Genomic DNA, 21,558 nt, shown 5'->3' on the forward strand with positions numbered 1-21,558 from the left:
TGACATATCACTACACCATTATATGATGACATAGGATGATACACTCATTGATGGATACTATCATGATGACATGGATGTCCTACATGACCTCATGATGATGAAGAAACCAAACAATGGAGAAGCCATAATGTCCCAAACATTCCTCATGTTGTCCCAAACTTTTTATGCATAAAATTTAAGGACAGTGACAAAGAAAAATTATTTTTTCCACCTTAGAGTTATCTTTTCTCAATGGGACCTAGACCATCTTAAAGAGGATTTTTTCTCTTTCTAATGAGCCCTTACTTGCCCCGAAACTCCCAGTGGTTGCTGAGAAAATGAATTTTTAAGTTGAGAAATATATATTTTAATGCAAGCCGACATGAGCCGACTCATGCAACTTGGCCTCTCATTCAAGTGACGTGTCTCCTCACCTTAACGCAAAACTAGTATAAATATAAGTTTGTCTCCTCATTCTAGCCATCAGATTTCGGTGATATTTTCTGAGATTGAGCACAGAATTCAGATAAGAATTACAGGAGAAAATACAAGGCCAAGGAGAACATTGAAGTTTACTATTTGGGCAACTTTTTAAGGAAGTCGTGGTCGAAGTTGTCATAGTTGCGGTGGTCAAAGTTGTCGTAGTTGTCGTGGTCGAAATTGCCATAGTTGTCGTGGTCGAAGTTGCCGTGGTCACAATTGACGTAGTTGAAGTTGTTGTAGTTGTTGTGGTTGAAGCTGTCGTGGTCGAAGTTGTCATAGTTGTCGTGGTCGAACTTGTCGCAGTTGCTACAGTTGAAGCTGCCGTGGTTGAGACTATCATGTTCGAAGTTGGCATAGTTGTCTTGTGGTTGAAGTTGTCGTGATCGAAGTTCTCATAGTTGTCGTGGTCGAAGTGTTGATTTATTGAGAATAGAGCTTGTTGAAGTCTTGTTAATTTTTGGTATGTTCTATGCTTAGAGCAATTTACTTCAATTTTTCATATAGCCCAATGACAATATTCAGATTAGCAATCACATCAGCATGATAGTAAAGTGAAAATAGAACATAAACATAAACAACAGAAGACAAGCCAAGACTAGAGGACACAAGATCTAGCACCAACCAAGGACAAACCCCAATGTGGGGAAACCCTTGATCAAATCTTCTTATATTCTTCAATAGTTCAGCAGAGAGAGATAGTACAAATACATTTGAAGTCAATACTTGACTAGCCAAAATAGGAGATCAGACATCAGAGATCTTCACCATGAAGATGACATAATGAGGATGGAATATATGCAACAGATGATAGGCCTAGAACAGCACAACCAATTGCCCAACATACTGAAGTTTTTCTTCCATAAGACTCTCCTTCCTTTGTTGTTTCACTGATCATATCAAGGCTGCTAATCTAGCACCTTTCATATGCTGCAAGGACTGGCGCATTTTATGGCAGACATAGTCACTGGTTAGGGCACAAGCTCTGAGTCCCACATCACCCTAAACACATCCAACAATTCACCTATTGACTGTGGCTAGCCTTCATACAGTCCCTCCAACTACACGTTGACTTATAGGGTTGTTATCCTTCTAAACGCAACACTTAAAGGCCTCCAACTGTTGGCTATGCCCTGCAGCCTAGCGTAGCAGTGCATTGTAACTTTGCTTCCTTCAAACAGTGACCCAAAAACCCCTTAAACAACAGGAATTAACATGTTGTCACAGGGATTCCTTCACGCTAATATATGGCTCCTTTATGTTGCGGCTAGGGCTCTTTAGGGCTTCCTTTGCAACGTATTGAACTCCCTTAGACAGTTGATCAAACTACAGCTAGATACTCCTTTCTCTACGGCTAGATATCTTTATTGACAGTGTATTAGATGACTCTTCTAGACAGCAGATTAGGGCTCTCGAAGTTGAGAATAGGAGCCTCTCAAGAGAGCGGATCAAGGCCTCCTTTAGCTAGGTTTGAGGGTCTCTTGTTACAGCGGATTAAGGTCCCTTCTTGACCTGCGGCTAGGGCACTTAGGACTACGTATGAGGGTTTCTCCTTCAGTTGTGTATAGGCCTCCTTCACTATGACTAGATCTCCATCTTTGGACAGTGGTTAGGCTTCCTCCTTGAGCTGCGAATATGACTCCTTAATAGCGTATAAAGGCTTCTTTGAGCTACATATAGATCTCCTCTTACCCGCAAAAAGACCTCCTCATAAGATTGCGGCTAGGGCTCTTTAGATCTGCATCTAAGGCTCTCTTAGAAGACCCTTTCTTCACTGCATCTAGGGCTTCTCCCTCTTGATCCCTCCAGCCACCAAACCCAAACAAGTGGAGAGAGATCTTAGGAGAAGTGTGTGTGCAAAATGACTTGAAGACCTCTTCTATTTATGATGAAACGTTGAAGATAAGTTGGGGTAATTTTCTTGCTAGCCGACCTTGACGAATTGTCACATAACACGAATAAATTCATATCTCCACGAATACATGTCGGAATCAAATAATCTTTCGATCAATCCTACACCTCTCGATGAGAGGAATCCAAGAAAAATATCAACTACCATAAATAAGAAGACCCACATGGAGTTTGGCCCTAGTTGCTAATTTTAACAAGTCTTCTCTTGAGAACAGAATAGGGCAGAGTTGGACAGCATACTAAAGATTTGTGGAGATCATTGAAGACCATGATATATTGAAGCCATCATGAGGTGACCTTGAAGAAGTTTTGTTTGGGTAACATGAAGAGCAGTGGTGACACCTTCATGTGAAGAACAACGCTGTCATTGATGACGAGACGTGGAGACTAAAGTGAAGGGATAGTTGAAGATTGACAGGGCTCGTTGATGAAGACATTGGGAGCCGTGAAGTATAACCAAATATATCTTGACAAGGTAACGCTAAGGGTTGGAGCCTCGAAAAGACAAGGTTGGTGCCTTGGAAGATAGAGTTGGAGCCCTAGAGGAATGCAATCCTCAAAAAACCAGGTCAGAGCCTGAACCAGATATAGGGTTGGAGCCCTTGAGGTTGGTGCCTCAAAATTGACAAGGTTGGAACCTTGGAAGTCCAATTCGGTGCTTGGCATATTACAAGTTGGAGCTTGGGAGATTGAAGATCAGTGTCTTCATCTAGGGTTGGAGCCCTACATATATTGTACTTGATTTATTGTAAAGAAGACATTAATAAAAGCATTTATTCTTATTGTTCATTTTGTGTTCTAAATATAAGTGATCTAACTGGTAAAAATAACAATTGAAAAGAAATACTGATTCACTCCCCCCCCCCTCTCAGTGTTTCCAACAGAGTAAACGTAACCAGCTCTCTGCTCTTGAAGTTGGCCGATTTCCTTGTGAATTTGAGTTGAGTTCTCATGTGAAGAGAGGGACGTGAAGCCACATCATCATTCTGGACGAGTTCTGCTATTGAAGGAGCCAAATTGCCTTGATTAGGAGGCCAAAACCATTGACAGGGCAGTTGTTGGGCATGTATACTAGCAGTGGGCAAGTTCTGGGCATGAAAGAGAATCTCCTGGCCAGTATAGGGGCCATGGACCTTCTCCACTTGTTGGGCATATTATTGAGCGTGGATACAGTGGGAGAAAACTCTGTCTCTGAGGTCGAGTTAATCACCAGAATGTGTGTGAAGAATATCTGCGCATTAGAGTAGAGCCCTACGATTTTTTCTTGCTGGTTATACATGTATTCAGAGCATATCTGGAAGTTGTAACAATGAATGATTTACACAGTGCTGTTGGGAATATCTACCTGGAAGGTACACTGCTGAAATCTTAATTAGTAGCTGGTCAATATGCTGTAGAATGCCTTGCTGATCTACATATCAGGTTCCTCTACTTTTGTGCCAATGCTGTTTAAAATTGAATTAATATATGGCTGTGTGTTGTATGTACCTTGTAGCAGCAATACTTGTATTTCTGGGTAAACTACAAATCAGTTTATAACCATCTGAAGCGTTATCATGCTGAATGGGACTCACTACATATGTGTTTTTGCAATGAAATTAAGAAAAATATACCTGCAGCAGTGTCCATATAAACTGCTTGACAAAACCTTTCACTGAGAAAACTCAATAAAAGAAGAGCAGGGGTGTTTTGGGGAAATTTCCAAGAGGGAATTTTACAAAGGCTCATATAAATAGAGCCTCCCCACTCATTTCTCTTTTCATCGTCACAAACATGTAATTCAGCATCTCCAAAAGAGAGTGTGGACTTGTCTCTTTTTCGCTAATTGGGCATAATGTGATCTCTTTTGGATGCGACTTGCCATTGGAAGAGACTTTTGCTTGGAGACATTATTCTGGGATTGAAAGAAGTACTATTGTGGAAGATTCTTGATTGGAAAGATTGAAGAGATTCTGTTGAACTGAATATTTCTCTATTGAAAAGGTTGTTGGGTTTTTCCCCATGTGGGTTTTCCCAAGGTAAAATAATGTGTTCTTGTGTGGCTGTCTCTTTGTGATCTTACTGGCATATTGTTTTATTGTTGAAGTTCTCTGTGTAATTGATTTATGATGATCAATAAATGTAAGATTAATCTAAGAAATAATCATAAGAATCAATTATCAGTTTGGAGAACTCTTTAAAAATCAACATTCCTCACAAGGACAAAGACCCTCTTCCTGACACAGGTTTAATTCCTACAGCATCTTGATCAATCAACTCGATCTAGTGAATGGCCTTGTTTTTGTGTTGATTGTTTTCAGCTTTAGATGTAATGGCACAATGAGACTCTTTAATTTCTATGATCTAACATGGTCAACTTTGGTTAAATAGGTTACATGCCTTGCCAAACTAGCTTGTCGTCACTATTGTACGACCCTTTTTTGTAAAATGCATGTATAGGGTCCTTACTTTAATAGAAACATTTTTACCAAAAGTTATTACAACCCCAAAAAAATCAAAACTTAGAAAATATTCACATGAAACAACATGTATAAAAGAAACTTACAGTTTCTAATACAAGATTAGAGGGAGAAAACCATAAAAGTAATTTCTATCTTAGGGTAAGTCACCTCTAGAGGTGATGAATCACAAAAACATCTTGCTGCCAATGCTCACAAGTCTTCATAAATGGAATGTCATGGTTTTATCCATAGTTACCAAATTCGAATTCGAATACGAATTCGAATTAGATACGATACGGAAATAATTCGACTCAATAAAATTTAATACGGGAAAAATTCGATAGTATACATGTTACAAATACTTAAACTTATTAATTTTTTTAATAAAAGTTATCTATTTAAAACTGAAATTTCTTATTTTATAATTTTTTCTAATATAGAAGTTACAGTTTTTTATTATTTTTATATAAGAATCACTGATTTACAACCAATTTTCTATTTTATAATTTTTGCTATCTATTTGAAACTAAAATTTACCATTTTATAATTTTATCCAATATAGAAGTTACAATTTTTTATTATTTTTATATAGAAATTACTGTTTTGCAAAGAATTTTCTATTTTGTAACTTTTGTTAATTGAAAAGTTATTACTCTATATCTTTTGATATTATGATTTATTATTTTATAATTTTTTTTAATATAGAAATTACTATTTTTTTATTATTTTTTTTGAATTTGCAAACGGCAAGTTTTCAATATAGTATTCCTTTTCTTTAATTAATTTTTCCCTATCACAGACTCCCTAAAAATACCATACTAGTTTTCCAGCGTGATTGGATTTCAAAGTCAAGCCTCGGGTTACCCGCCTTACACACCACCAATGGCATTGCTCAGCTCTCCATCATTTCTAACTGCGGCCTTTCCAGCGAACGAGCACCTCGGCGGCGAGATATTTTGGCAATATGCCCAATGGAGAACTGAAGAGCTCTGGGAACAGGCTTCTTACCATCAGCTGATTTCCCTCCTGCCATTGCTCAAGCGATGGAAAAATACTTCATGCAATGTACCGAATTCGATTTGGCCGAATTTTTAATCGTATCGAACCGAATCAGCGAATTTGCGAATTTTTTTTGCCAATACGCCCGAATTTGGTAACTATGGTTTTATCGATGCAAAAACATGGATATTCCCTAACTTTGAACTCTCAACATTAGTTTCAAACTTAAAATAATTAATTTTGAGCAACCTGGATAAATGATAAAAGGATGAATTTCATCACATAGAAAATATTATCATTCATCGTCAATCCAAGAAAATATTTAGGAAATAAGATTCATTAGCAGAAAAGATGTCGAGGAAAAGTAGATTGAAATAAATTGGCAGAACAAGAATAACAGCCATCGACTCTCTACCTGTAATGCTTATTAATTCTTAGAAGAACCACGTGGATAACCTAAACTTGGCGGAGCTTTGGAGGCAACTTATCTTCAGTAAGATATTTTGTACTAAATACATAATTATTCTTGCTCTGATGGAATCCTGCCACCTTTGACTTGGTCTTACTAGTTGTAAAATATTGATATTTTTAAAAACAAAATCTCCATTTTTTCCTCTTCAAGAAAACAAAGAAAACCCACTATAGAACCTTATAAAAAGAAGCTAAAGATGTTCAGAAAACAAAGAAAACCCAGTATAGAACCTTTTGAGTAAGCTGAAAAGACAACAATACCTGCTCAGTAATACAAAAGAGTAATCTTCAAGGCCAATTTCACAGAGGCGCCACTGTACACAAGTTATTAATAAAGGCTCAAATTCTAAACTGATAAAATATAACCAACGGATAACTTATAATTCATCTACACATAAAGATGGCAATTATCATAAAATAGATGCACGTCGTTACCTTTTGACGGGTAGCAATAGCAGTGTCAGGAGCATCATTCCTCAGACCACTTTCAAGGCCTTTCACAAGCATTGCTCTCAGCCCTGTTAGGGAATGCAAAGTCCCGATCAACTGTTCCATGACCCTATCAGAAGGAATATTGCTGTACTTTTCCAGCTCGTCCATTCTCTGTCGGTGCATAAAAGAAAAAAAAGTTAAAATAGATGTAAGTCAAAGGAGTTTGACAGTAACCTGAGCAACATATTACAGCCAAGAAATTATCAGATACTAATTCCGATTGGGATGAACAAACAGATTCTAAGAGCATTGCCACCAGAGGTCAGAGAGTTACATCGTGCCAAAAAAAGCAGTAGTGGGAAGATCACATCCTAAAATGCTAAAAAGGAAAGCTGATGCACCCAAATGCCAAGAGAAAGAGACTCAACATCACAACCAAAAACAGTCCTTGTGGCACACAGTTGCTCACTACTGGCTTTCTTTGGAAGCATCAATATAAAGTTACCTTTCAAGTGGATTCTTCCCTATTTAGCTTGAACACAACTTTCAATGAGCAACATGGCGAAAAATGCATCTTCAGCTAGCATTCAGCCTGAGCTTGTGCTACCTCATCATCATCAGATAAAATATCTTTCAAATAAGCTCAGAAATATAGGATTGCTTTGAAATGTAAAGACCATATGAATAGAGGCAAAAAGGTATTCTTCAAATGGGCTTGTTGCTGCACAAACTAGCAGGCCTAGTTCGTAGGCTAAAACTAGAGGGCACAAAAACACTACGGGACAAAGGCCCACTGTCACCACAGCCTAAGTCCCCTTCTCCTCTCGGATTTTCACTGACGGGAGGAGTCCTAGGATTCCTCACTTGTGACAGATGTCTCTATTATAGGCTTGAAGTGAGGCAAGGTGGCTCATTCAATGGAAAGGCTCAATAAAAGAGCAAGCTTTGTGAGAATCTAGTAAGGCTTTCCACAAAAAAAAAAAAAAAAACCGCTTGAAATAGATGGCTACTCGAGACCTAGGGTTGAGATATGTAACGAGATAAAGGTGCATCCAAGGTCAAGGTAGACAAGAGAAACAGTTATGAAAGATATACTCTAACAAGTACTAAAGCTCAAGCCTTCAAGGAATCCCTAAGTTAAAGGATTAGCTTCTAGGGCTCCCTCCTGGTGTGCTAGCTAGGGCATCAATTATATTGAAATTTCACTGTCGGAATTCATTCAAAACATGTGAATGCCTAGGGGAGACACTAAGGAAGGATCTTGTCCAAATAGAATTCAAAATTTCCTCCTCCCTAAATTTTCGCACCAAGCCCTAGATGGCCTCCTCCTCCTTAAAGGGGCAAAGAAAAGAGGAGAAAAGAAGGAAAATTTATGGATTAAATCCAAGTTTGACCACCAAGGGACTCGACTAGTGCCTAGACCATTGGGAGTATGGAGTCATGGGTGCTTATAGTAGGTTAAATTGACCTTCAAGGAGGCTAAAAGGGGAAGCCCTAACTACCCCTTTCAACAATTACCTTTGTTATCATTAGTTAATGGAGTTTCATGGATAAATTATGACAATTTTCCACTAGGAACATTTATTTCATACCATCAATGAGTAACACATGCAAAATTTCCCAAAATCACAATTTTGCACCATATCAAGTAAATTAGGGCATAAATCTTCACTGTGAGAAAGAATTACATGCATTAGACATTTACATAAAGATATTCAACATAAAAAAGCACTTGCTGGACAATATGAAGTATATCCATCCATCAATAATGCATTTAGAAGCTCCAAAAAGATAGCAATATATCCATACATCAAAGTGCATCCCAAAAACATCCAAATCCTCTCCAAAATTGCAGGTTTGAATCCTCTAATGAGGCTAGCGAAAATCCTAAGTGTGATGATTTGAGAGAGTGTAGCTCTCTCTTATTTATACATGATCTAAGAGTTCAAAAATTAAAAGTAAAAGCCCCTCCTATGCCTAGAATGTGTAGAAACCCACCCATGGTTACAAGCCAACCATGATAGCTCATAAAATAAATCGAATTAGCCTTCTTAGGGCCACGCTAGGGTGACGTGGAGGCCTAGAAGGGCAACATTGAGGCCTCATGTGCCAAAAATGAGAGTAAGGGCCTCAAAATCAATGGATAAGAGGGGGATGCCCTCCAAATGCTGCAAAACATCTCAAAACCTCAATTTGGGCTTTGTGGACTCGAAATGCATCTCATGGGTCTCCAAATGGCTCAAAGTGAAGTCGATGCTCCATTAATGAGGGCTAGATTATGACACATACCCTCCCATGTCTTCCCAGACAACACATAACCTCCTTTGGGCCCTAGATCCACTGCCAAGTGTTGGGTGCAACGTGTAGCCAGTTGGGCAACGTGGTCCAAATGCATCATCATCTCTATATGGCTGGGGCACAAACAAGCAATGTGTGGTGCTGAAGAAGCCCATTGTATGGAAATCAATGCTCTGCAACAGGGGAAGCCCATGGCTCTCAACGTTCACCCTACAAGTGCCATTACGGCCCTATGGAGAGCTTGGTTCTCGTATAAGGAGGCCAAGTCCAAGATGAAGACGCATTAGCAATCCTGTATAAGATCCAATGTGTCTCCTCACCTTCCAATACAAAAATTCATTAGTGCAATTGAGTAAATAAGCTTGTTAATCAAAGGCAGAAATGGACATTTCATGGTGGTATACCCTTCCAAATGGGCTTTAGACATGTACGGATGTTACCTTGCTCAACAAGAGAGGCTAATGGACCCTATTAGGTGATTTCAACCTCTAAGGGAATGAGAGGTCCATGGTACATCCAGCAAATGGCAAGTGTCATGTGAAATAATGCTGGTATGGAGTGAGGGCAAGAGGGAAGGCACCAAGCCACATGCCATGGTACAAGGGTGGCTATGATGAAGTAGGCCTACACATTGGGTGTATGAATGTAGGAGGGATCAATCGTGGTACATGAGTTACCTTGGCCTTTGTTTTTCCACCCTTCTTCATGTGCCTTTTTCCTTTTATTGATTTTTCTTCATTTACTACTCAAGGCTCCAAGGGATAAAAGCATGGTGTGTATGATGTAGCACTGATTACGCACTTAAGGTACAGCACTTCGTCACCCACCAGGGGTTGCGACAATCATGGGTTCCTTAATGATGTAGTGGGCACTCACAGGGGCCCTAGGAACCAGGGTGATGGCCATAATGATAGGGGGTAGAGCTCATGTTTGGCTTTTGCCCACACACTAAATTTTTATGTCTCGGCCATCTTTTGCATTTTTTGGTACATTTCCTATTGTAAGTGACCAAATTATGCTTTTATCTTTCTTTTTAGCTGCATCAACCTCCGAGGCATCATTCCAAGCCCGACCCAAAGTGTGGACAAAGGGAGGGGGAGGCTAACACCTTGTGGACCCAATGGAAATATGTGGACCCGAATGGGGAAAATGTGAAAATGGCTTGTAATGAGCGAAGGGGAGTGAGATATATGGGGTATAGGGAAGCAAGACCAAGCAACCAAAATTAGGGTTTCCCATGTAATTCCACTCCTAAATCTAGTAGCCCATAAAGGAGATCCCACGAGACCACAATATAAGATTAACCACCAAGTCGAGGTAAGGGAACAAAAGTACAACCAAAACCCATTCTTTCTGTCGAATCCCCCCACTAATCCATGTCCAAATATGCCCAAGAAAAGCAAGTATAAACAACCAATTACACAATGAAAAGTCATAACTTTGGGGTTGGAAGGTCCACCTTCAAAATACGATCATAACAGATGAGCAAGGGAACACAATGGTTGGCTCAGACGGCGAAGAATGATGGCACATTGAGCTATCAAGTGGCTGCAGGGGTTGTTGGTTGTAGGCTAAAGACAAATCTAGGAGAAAAATTCTCTTATAGGGGTCACCCACTAGTGGTGGTCACAGGGACTTAGTTAAAAGTTGTCTATCCTACAAAGAAATGCTCAAAAGAAGCCATAGGAGTTATCATTTATCGAACATTAGCATGCATCAATATAATAATACAAAAACATATGGATATGCATAACATGTAACAACTTACAAGGCTTCTATATGAGCTTTGTTCATTTCAAATTCTTTGGAAACAATGGGAACCATAAACCTACCTTAATCATTCATTTTCATGGTTGATACAAAAACAAATATGAATTTTATCTCAAACCAACAACCAAAAATGCAAATGAAAGGGAAGTTCTCACCAAGGATCCTCTTGGATACTTTTTTGAGCATTCAACACCTATCCTTCATTTTCATAGTTGAACCAAAAACAATTATGAAATTTATCTCAAACCAACAACCAAACACGCAAAAAAAATGGAAGTTCTCACCAAGGATCCTCTTGGTTATTTGTTTGAACAATTAGAACTTTTGGAGAACTACTTCTAGAGAAACAGATGATAAATTATTCTCCAACAATTTCAAGCCATGAACAAAAGTTTATTTTAAAGCATAATTGAACAAAAGCTCAGCCATGAGCAAAAAGAAAGAATTTATTGAGAAGTTTTTGTGCCCATCAAAACAAATGGATACCTTAATAAGGTAAAGAAGATAAGATAATTTTCTTAATGTCCTCGATTGATCACAAGAGTAGGTCAATGGGACTAAAAGATACATCTGGATAAACAAGAATCACTTCCCTCCTTAGATATGTACATTCCACATTTTCATTAATCTCCTTAAGTGACTTTTCACTTCTTTTTTATTTCAAAAAATATATCTATATTTACAGGAAAATATTTACATCAGCAAAATGAAAAGAGCAGAAGAGCATATACAACGGAGCTTATATCTTCTTGCTAAGCACTACTAAAATAGAAATAAATAAAGAGTATGCAGATGCATTAGAGACCCAGAATCTTTAGTGAGTAAAAAAGCTTTGGAGAAAGCTCTGAACATACCTCATCCCGCCATAAATTACAAAAAGCAAGAAGATAACTTACCTCATTATCTAAAACAAATATATAGCATGTGTTCCCAATAGAACACATAACAAAGATACACATGCACTACCACCCAAAAAAGAATGGAGCAAATCCTTGGAATCACAAAGAAGAGTTGCATGGCACCCACCCCTAAAGGAGGACTGAATACCAATTTTGAACATAATTCCAGCAGCTCCTGGCAAACTACAATCTAAAAACATGTGCTTCAATGTTTTAGAAAGTTTACAGACAAGGCAAAGGCCATCAAAAATACCACTCTTCACCAACTGGGGCTCAAACAGGAACCCCTAATAAACAAGACATGCAAACACCATTAACTTAGAGGAAAACCAGAAAATCCAAACACTATACAAGAATGGAATCCATCAATCCTCCAGAGTTGAGGGCCACCTGACAAGCATTAAGATCAGGGGCTAGATCATGGCATTGATACAAGATGGAGTAGAATTTCAAGGGTTATACTGCTAAAGGAGGTGACCAAAGTTCCACTCCTAGTCCTTCAAAATGACCCAAGCATGGCAATATTCATCTTGCACACATCCTCTTATGGGATGAGCCTAACAAGCTAAGTGATGGTGGGACAATCAGATGGATGTGTTGTCGCTCAGACTATATAGGCACTACGACAACGACTCAAGTCAGGGGTTGTCACTCTAATCCCCAACCTCTTTGTTCTCATTGTCTCCCAACAGCAGGCTTGGCAACCAACAAATCCGGGAGACACGAATGAATCCACTTGGTTAATTTAGTAAGACTTCAAAGATTAGATAAAATTTAGATGTGAGATTAGTGCCTTATCGAGTCAACTTCTTGCTTATTTTCAATTGGATACCAAGTAACCGAATGAACAACCGTTGCTTGAACGCTTAACTAACCTGAATGAAGTGCAAATCCTACTAAGTGAAATGCAGAGTCTTGGTTAATTTTAAGTTTAGATGCTTATTCTAGGTGTAACCTTCCTCTTAACTATTTTGGAACTAGCCTCTAGAGTAGGTTGTGGGATGGAAGCCAACGGGAAGCAAACAAAGGCTTGATTAATGATACCTCCCTCCGTGTTCCAACCACCCGACGCCTCAGGCGCTATAGACACTGTTGCTCTGACAATTGCACCATTGTGTTAACCACTAAAGAGGGTGTGAGTTCCTCAAGCTAAATTAAGAAAGGGTGGCCCTAAATATCTATCAACCAAGCTTACGCTTGGAGGTAAATAAATAATGCAACTAGACTTAGATTTCCAATGCAAGATGGGGTGATGCTCTTGAGGTGAGATTACTTGTTAAGTACTTGATGACAATGATTTTCAATTAAGAACAAAAATGAACTTAAACAATAAATGAATAAAATCTCAACCACAAGATAAAGTGTTCAAGCTTAACAGTACTAGAGAAATGTCGCAGTAATATAAATAGACAATTGCTCAAAGACAAGATTAATGCTACTTAAGACAATTAATCTCTTAAGACAAGATTAATGCTACTTAAGACAATTAATCACCAATATGCCATTTAGATACAAGAGAGAAATTTAAATCTCTTATCACGATTATGATTAGAACAAGATCCACGAGAGATCCAGATTCCAATTTAACCATGAGCAATGAATCCACTCAATGACAGTAATGGCAATGAGAAATTAAGAGCATTAATCCACAATGTCACTTAGAGCAATTAGCCAATTAAACACTTATCAACTTGATTAGAGCACATGTGTGAATGCAAGAGTGTAAAAGATGTCAATGACTAAAATTAAGCCCAAATCACTTCAACCATGAATGATTATGAATTGTAAAATTTCTTTACCCAATTTTAGAGACTTATATGTGATTTATTATCGTTGCAACCTTGTATTCAGAGGTCTACAATTTTATATCAACAGTCAAGAAGTGATGCAAGATCCAAAGATAAGCTAGAAAATCAATGCATTTAACTTCCAATGATATTTGTTTGATTAAAGGACTGCATAGACGCTATAGATCATATTTATTATGCTTAGATCAGACCTCAAAATGATGTATATCAGATCTGTAATAACTCAGAAAATCAATGATTCAATCCTTAATAAACCAACAAGGTGCCTAAATATTAATGCCAAATAAGCTCCAATGATTAGCTAATCAATTTGAGTGATTTTTAGATGATCTTTAGTCAATTTTGATGATTCTTATTTAGTTTATATGACTGCATAAATGGTTGTAGCCAATATATCAGATCTGAATATTGCCCAACAGTCCTCAAAAATAACTTATGCAATCAATTTAACCACAAGATTAATGTTCAATTCCTTAAGTGACTTGTTAATCAATTTAGGCTTATTTTGTGTGTGTTTATGCTCTGAATACATTGCTGTAACAATTACATCATACCTTAAACTTTCAGGTCAGACCTCTGCAATTTCAAATTAGGCCTTGAAAATTATATGACAACCAACATAAACCAATAAAATTGATAGATCAAACCCTTGTAATTTATTTTGATTTCTTGTATGAGTTATTAGCTTAATGTGTGGGTTCTTTAAGCTTGTATTATGATGATTATGCCACTGTTGTATCAATATATTAGATCTGATACAAATTTAGTTAATTAAAATGAGTGATTAAGGCAATAGAAGCAAACCCCAAGGCCTAATGGCCTATACCAGGTTTGGAGATGTGAGAGAAATCACTCCTCAACACCTGCACTCAAAATGTTAGCTCAAAACCCAAAGATCGAACCTTTATGATTGTTGCAATCACAAATTATTAGAGATAAAATGTCAATCCCTTGAACAAACCCTTGTTTGCAACGACATCTAACCCTTGTAGGGCTTACAACCAATGTTGCAGTGATCGTTATCAGGATAATATCAACAAGGGAAAAAATCGGAAAATACAAAAATATTCATTTTTTTCAATTTTTTTAATATCTGAAGCATCTACAACATAAAATAAATACATTGACACATAAATATGATAAAAGAACTAATATATAAGATGTGTAATATCATTTCTAGTGCTACATCACACAAAACAGTGAATCATGCCCTGAATAGTAAGTCCTGACTCCTAAGTCCCAACTCAGCCTCAAAATATCAACAAAAAATATAATAATGTATCTCATATCATGAGTCATAATGTCATATACAATGAAATGAACCAAATAACTAAAGTCTAATACTATTGATTTCCTCTGCCCCTCTTGCCAGAAAATGCCATAGCTTTCCCTTTCCCTCTAGATGTAGATGTCGGTGGAGTTGGCAATGGACTTTGTTGTGCTCTAGAAGTTGAAGAACTAGGAGTAGGAGCTACAAGAGGTAGACCACGTCCTCTACTGGTGCCAAAGGTAGCCCGGGTAGGTGGTGTCACCTCCTCCTCCGGTTGCTCCTCCTTCTCCTCCTCCTCCCCCTCTACGCCTTCCACTATCTCCTACTCTAACCAATCATTGGCAGACTCCATGAGAGGCCTCTCGGCCTCAACCCTCCATGCAGCAGTGGTGTCAATCCCATCCAATGAGATGGCCTCCATATCAAGTATCCTCTCAAGTTGCCTCACCCACAATCGAAGATTGTAGTAGATGTAGACCATGTCATTAAGTCGTTGGGACTCCAACTTGTACAAAGATCATGAAATAATAATTATAAAAAAAATATTGTTTAATGAATTCAAAAAATTAATTGGAAATTTGCAATATTTTAAGTTTTAAGTTTAACTTGTTGCGCTTCTTGTTGTGTATTTTTCAAATACACTCCAGTTGTGCTCGCATCCTGAGGAGCTACATGTTTCGCTGAGGATTCGAATGGCAAGCTTTTGCAGATGGGATACCCTGGCACCATGCATCTACAACAAAATTACAAATAAAACTTTAAATAAACATAAGAAAAAAAATAAATTTGAAAGTTGAAGCAAAGTATGAAGTTATGAACTTGAAGAGACAATGAAATTTGAAACAAACTAAAAAACCTTGGCATTTTAGTCATCCTATGAGTCACAGGCATCTCAAAGCCAAATGCGCCACCTACCATCCTGTATGTCTCCATTTCTTTGGAGATTTATGTACGTTCTGCTGGAGATCGCACCATCCCCTGAACACAGGTTAAGAATCCATCCATGATCTCAACATCAAATACGAACCCACATGGGTAAGAAAATGTGGAGTTTAGGTAGATCCCTACAGCATGAATGGGACGATGGAGTGTGTTGTTCCATCGTTCATCAATCACTTCCCATTGGAGTTATTGTTTCTGAAACCACTCATCTCCCTTATCATCATAATAGGCCCAAATGGATTCTTTGGCCCTATCCATGGCTTCATACAAATAGCTCATTACGGGCTTCTCACCATCAACTAATCAAAGAACCTTTACCAAAGGTTTAGTAACGGTGTACACCTCCTGCACTCCCGCCCAGAAGTCTTCCTGGTATGAAACTAATCTGCATATGGCCTCTCCCTCTGGTTTGCGGCTCATTGTCAAAGCATGCCACTCCTCTGAAAAAATCATTCGCTTCACATCCCACATAGAATTCAAGTGGGATTGAAGAGATCTGAAACTGGTGGCAAACTGTGTAATGGCGAGGCGCACCAACTCCTCCTTGTTGGTGAATTTTCTCATCAAGCTAAGCACAGATGTATGATTATATATAAATTTTGTAATGCTTTTTGATAAGTCAACAATATCTTTGACAAAGGAAATTTTTCCTATGTCCTCCAACATCAAATCAATATAATGTGCAGCGCCAGGTGTCCAAAATAAAATAGGATGTCTCTCCATAAGCATCTCGCCAGCAGCAACATAATTTGCAGCATTGTTTGTTATGACTTGGACAACATATTCTGCACCCACCTCCAAAATAAACACATCCAACAAATCACATAAAGTTTTTGCATCTTTGATATGTGATGAAGCATCAACAAATTTCATAAACATCGTCCCCTTAGGACAATTAACCAAGAAATTTATAAGGGTTCTCCCTTTTTGGTCTGTCCATCCATCTGACATCACAGTGCATCTTATTTGTGCCCATGATGCCCTAAACTCCTCCAATCTTTTGGTGCAGTCCACCTTTTCATTTTGAAGAATCCAGCCTCTACAGTCATCATAAGAAGGGATTGTGTAATCTAGGCCAACAGTTGCAATAGCATCAACAGCAGGCTGGAAAAATGGATTATTCCTTGCAACGCTGAAAGGAATATCACTCCAAATTTGGCCAACAACTTGTCAGCTTGTTCTTTCTCAGTTTTTTTAAGCATTGAAGTGATAGATGGTTCTGAACCAGGCGTGGTTCTACGAACAAAAAATGATGAAGCAGCTACTGGGTTGGTTGTAGATATTGATGTTAAAGTAAAACCAGTACCACTTCCTTGTTCACCAAGCCTAACACCCCCTTTGCTAATTGTTTCTTCATTTTTGCTTTGGCCTCTCTCTCATGCTCTAATTCTTCCAATGATCTCATGGCTCTTCGAATGATTTTCGGATTTGTATTTGTGCAAGGCCCTACATCAAATCCAGGGATTTGTGCAAGGTGATACTTCAATCTATAAACCCCCCCGACATATGATGCCCACACAACTTGCAACTCAAGTTTATTCTATCAAACCCTCCATCAGGTTTACCAAATTCCCACAAAGGGTCTAATTTCCTTGGCATGTTTGTAACTTGGTTGAACTCTTGACTCTTGAGTAAGATGAAGTTTGAACTTTGAAGTTGAACGATGAACCTATGGCACAATAAGAATTGCAAGTTACAAAAATTAAAAACAATACATACATGAGTAACATGACACAACACATTGAGTTTTTGACAATTTAACAAACAAAAACACCATCAAATCAACTCAAAAATATTTGATAAACAATGGGTTATCCAAACCCAAGCAAAAACAAAAACAAAACAAAACAAAAAACATAAATTTGGTGCCATATTGGTTTTCCGGAGAAATTTGATCCTCTCCTTCTCAGCGCTCAATCCACCAGGTTTTTTGAGTTGTTTTTCTCCTCCTCAGCTCCCAATCCACCAAGGTTTTTCTCCTAGGTCACTCCCAATCCACGTCGTTGTCGCTGTCTGTCCAAATGAATAAAAAAAATCGTTTTTTGTGTTATAAAACCCATTGTCCGCCAGCCCCACAATAACTACAGTTCGAATCACGATAACTACGAAAAAAAATCACGAATATTTCAATTTATCGCGATTTTTTGTGGATAAAACAATATATATATGAACGTAAAAATTGGCCAATATTATCGCCAAACTCAAAAAATCGCAATTTCATGATATTACCACGATAATATTGCGATTTTCGCAACACTACTTACAACCTTCTTAATGCTTGCAAAATAGGTCCCAAACACTAGCCTTTTAGGTTGGGTAAAGGATAGGGCCTTCAAAAAATGGTTTTTTTTCCCAATGCAACCTACAAAAATGGGTTCGAAAACCCTAGACGTCTAGGGTTTTTGAGTGTTGGAAACTTCAAAAGTTTACTCCTTTCTTTGATCCCTTGAGAGATTTCACTTGTACAAATAAAAAGAAATTTTCCCAAAAAATCCCAACATATACAATAAAATAAAAACCCCAAACCCCATTTGCTACAAAAAAGGGTTAGAAAATTTTATTTACAAAAATAATTTACAAATTATATACAAATATACAATGCTTGAGAAAAATTTTGAAGAATAACTGTTTTATGATAATGACAACAGCTTGATGTATTTCGAAAAATAGATGTTAACCACAGCCTTAGCAAACTAAGAAGACCACATATAATTCTTGGTGCCCAAACAAGGTCATCCTGTGCCCACAATCTGTGACCTTGGAACCCAAGGGTTGTGGAACCTGCAAACTCTATATATTTCTTAAAACAAAATCAATAGATCATACAATGATTCAAATCACCTAAGATAAGCCCAAAACTTACCAAAAGAATGTTCGTATCATCTACAAATGAAATAAATATTGTATAAAATTGAAGCACAATATAGGAAAGAACATACCCAACACGTACCACAAAATCAATGAGACAAACACCATGAACTGAACCCCAAATTTATTTATTACAGATTTCAATCATTCCCAGCAAAGCATTGGCTTCACACCAAAGTTACAAAATTACATTTAGACGACTAAGTCACAGGACACGTCCTCCAGGGTCCCGTGTCCCGTATTTTACGTACTGGACACGAAAACGGCCCTAATACGTGTCGAATACGGTTTTTATCGTGTCCTGGAAAATGGAAAACGTATTCGCCGGTTTTCGTCGTGTCCTGCATTTGGAAAACGCGTATTTCGTTGGTAGAAAACGTGGCCCTAACGTTTTTCGACAGGTTGAATACGTACCCCGCAAAAAAATGTAATTTAAAGCCTAGCTGCCCGAATCATAGGTAAATAAGGCCCAACTTCCACAGAAAACGTAATACCTCAACCACCACCAGTGAATGCCTCAGGGTACTAACAAGTCACATGCCAACTATTGTCCCCTGAGATGTACCTACTCTAACAAGGACAAATGTCAGGATTTAGGAAATCCTCCGACACTGCTTTAGACATTCAGGCCAGCTCTCAGGTCTTGGGGGCTACACACTCAACGAATCGGATATCGTCTTGGAATGCAAAGGCAGGTTCAAGAAGATGCATCGTGGTAGCTTCAAAAAACTAAAAAAGGCTTGGGAGTGACCAACAGGCCAAAACAACATGGGGATTCAATAGATTTTAGCCATAGAAGTGATATTTTAAACCACAAGCACCATTATTTAATTCTGCATGATAAACAACTCAGGGAAAATGGATTTGCCACTAAGGGAGCATTGTTTATAAGCTATGTTGCCAGGAAACGTGGGTGCAGGGACGGGGACGGGGACGGCATTTTTGGAAACAGGGTGCGTGGGTTCGTCGGGTAATATAATAATATTAAATTTTAATAATTATATTTTATAAATTATAAATTATAAATTTATAATTAATAATATATATGAAATTTGAATTTGTATATTTTTTCAACTTTAAATTTTAAACAAGAAAACTTTAATGATAATCATTTAAACATGCATATTATTAATTAATATTTCATATATATATAATTAATTATATATATGAAATATATTAAAGTTAAAATATAATTAATAATATATATGAAATTTGAATTTGTATATTTTTTCCAAACCCATTCTGATAATGCATAAATGGACCTGCTTACCATTTTCATCTGATGGCAATCTGGCACATGCCTTCAAAATAATAGTGAAGATCACCTGGTTTGGATTTATGCCAAACCAAAGCATTCTGCCACAAATTGGAAAGCATCCATGCAACAATTGTGGTCAGCATATCCTGTTGTCATTGAGTTCCACGAAACCGCATACCACGCAAGCATCCTATCAAATACAGTTTTGCAGGTCAAACTTGTTCCCTAACTCTATATTGCCATATTAACATTGCAGGCATCATTGTTTGTCTAATCACACTGCTATAATGTCCATCCTTTTCCATGCTTCCAATTTCTCTTCCTATGCTTATCTTTCATTTTATTTTCCAAATCCAACAGAATTTCAGACCTTTCTCAATTGTTATGTTACCTGTTTGACCCTCAAACACAAGTCCCCAGTATTAGCTACCATAAAAAAGAGTGAAGATATTAACTATTGTTTTATACAGACAAGCATAACATCTGTTGCTTGATGCAATTAACTTATTCAATTTAGAGCTGCACCATATTTTCATCCAAAAATGAAACACATGAAATCAGTACAAAGTCAATTATACAGCTTGCTGGCAAGCGTCTTTTGTCAAGCCAACATATGGAATAATACATTACAGCTATAAACTATAATTCTTGTGTGCATCTCTCTATGTCCATTAATGTCTGTTCTCTCTATGTCCATTAATGTTTGTCTATGTGTATGCATCTATTTGTGTGCATACATCTACATCTTATATGTATTTATGTGAGATTTGAATTTCAACACTTCTCATCATGAGAAAAAATAGAACAAGGGTGTCTCTGAAAATGCCTCTACTGCTATTTATAAGTCATTACCTGAAGCTCCAAGGAAACAAAAAGGTCTCTAAATGAAGCCCAATCCCTATTCTGCCCAGACAAGCTCTCTGCAATCATATATCCAAGGAGATCGACAGTCCACTCACATCTTTTGTTCACTTGAATATCTTGATGTAACTTCAACCTAAAAATTTTGAAAATACCCATGCTACTTCAAACTTGTTGTATGGGCTCTTGTCCTTGAGAAATTCCCTAGGGATATATAGCCTTTGGCATGATACATGAAAACAGTAAACAGTCCTCAAACCTCCACTCCCTTTGTAGAGACACCAACAGAATAATATAGCACTTCCAGCTAACTTATTTTACTTAAGCCTCAATATAAATCCCAAAAAAACAAAGTTGAGGAAATAATGAAGTGGATTAAATCACTCAGGACGGTTTTCTGCATGGTGACCTCATTTATGAACTTGGCAGAATAGTGGCAATTACGACATATGCACTTCTTGCGCTTTTGATGAGACTTCAGTGGTCTTTACAACTTGCTGAAAAGCACAAACAAAATATAAGCTTCTTCCTCTTGTAAAACAATGCAGATTCCCACCACTCCTATTGCACATCATGTGATGATCACTACCACCTGCTCCTGTTTCTTATCATGCAGCATAAAGTGCACATCAGGTACATCCCCTGCTTCCTTCATCCTTAGTCACCGGATTCGCCGTTTTTTATCCATAAAATTCGAAATTCGGCGAATTTGAAGGCCAAACGAACATATTCGTTCGAGTTCGCCATTAAATTCGGCGAACTCGAATTTCATGTCGAATTCGAATTTGAGACGAATAAAATCGCCATTAAATTCGTTTGAATACGTTGAAATTCGACTGCTGATGATTAAATTCGTTTTTTTTTCGCCCGC

At 37.8% G+C, this 21,558-nt stretch overlaps 1 protein-coding gene across 1 annotated transcript in view; it reads right to left on the reverse strand.

Moving 5' to 3' along the window:
* LOC149240377 (phosphoglucan, water dikinase, chloroplastic-like) overlaps nucleotides 1-21,558 on the reverse strand; it is a 246,842-nt gene that overhangs the window by 57,438 nt on the left and 167,846 nt on the right. Inside the window, exons 8-9 of the mRNA XM_089373687.1 lie at nucleotides 6,717-6,884; nucleotides 6,543-6,595 (exon numbers count right to left, since the gene is read on the reverse strand). Coding sequence (XP_089229813.1) covers nucleotides 6,543-6,595; nucleotides 6,717-6,884 — 221 coding nt within the window. The remainder of the gene's footprint in view (nucleotides 1-6,542; nucleotides 6,596-6,716; nucleotides 6,885-21,558) is intronic.

The sequence above is a fragment of the Pinus tabuliformis genome, chromosome 8, assembly GCF_031772625.1.
Source record: "Pinus tabuliformis cultivar Carrire ecotype Pingquan chromosome 8, CPIR1, whole genome shotgun sequence".
Classification (NCBI taxonomy): domain Eukaryota; kingdom Viridiplantae; phylum Streptophyta; class Pinopsida; order Pinales; family Pinaceae; genus Pinus; species Pinus tabuliformis.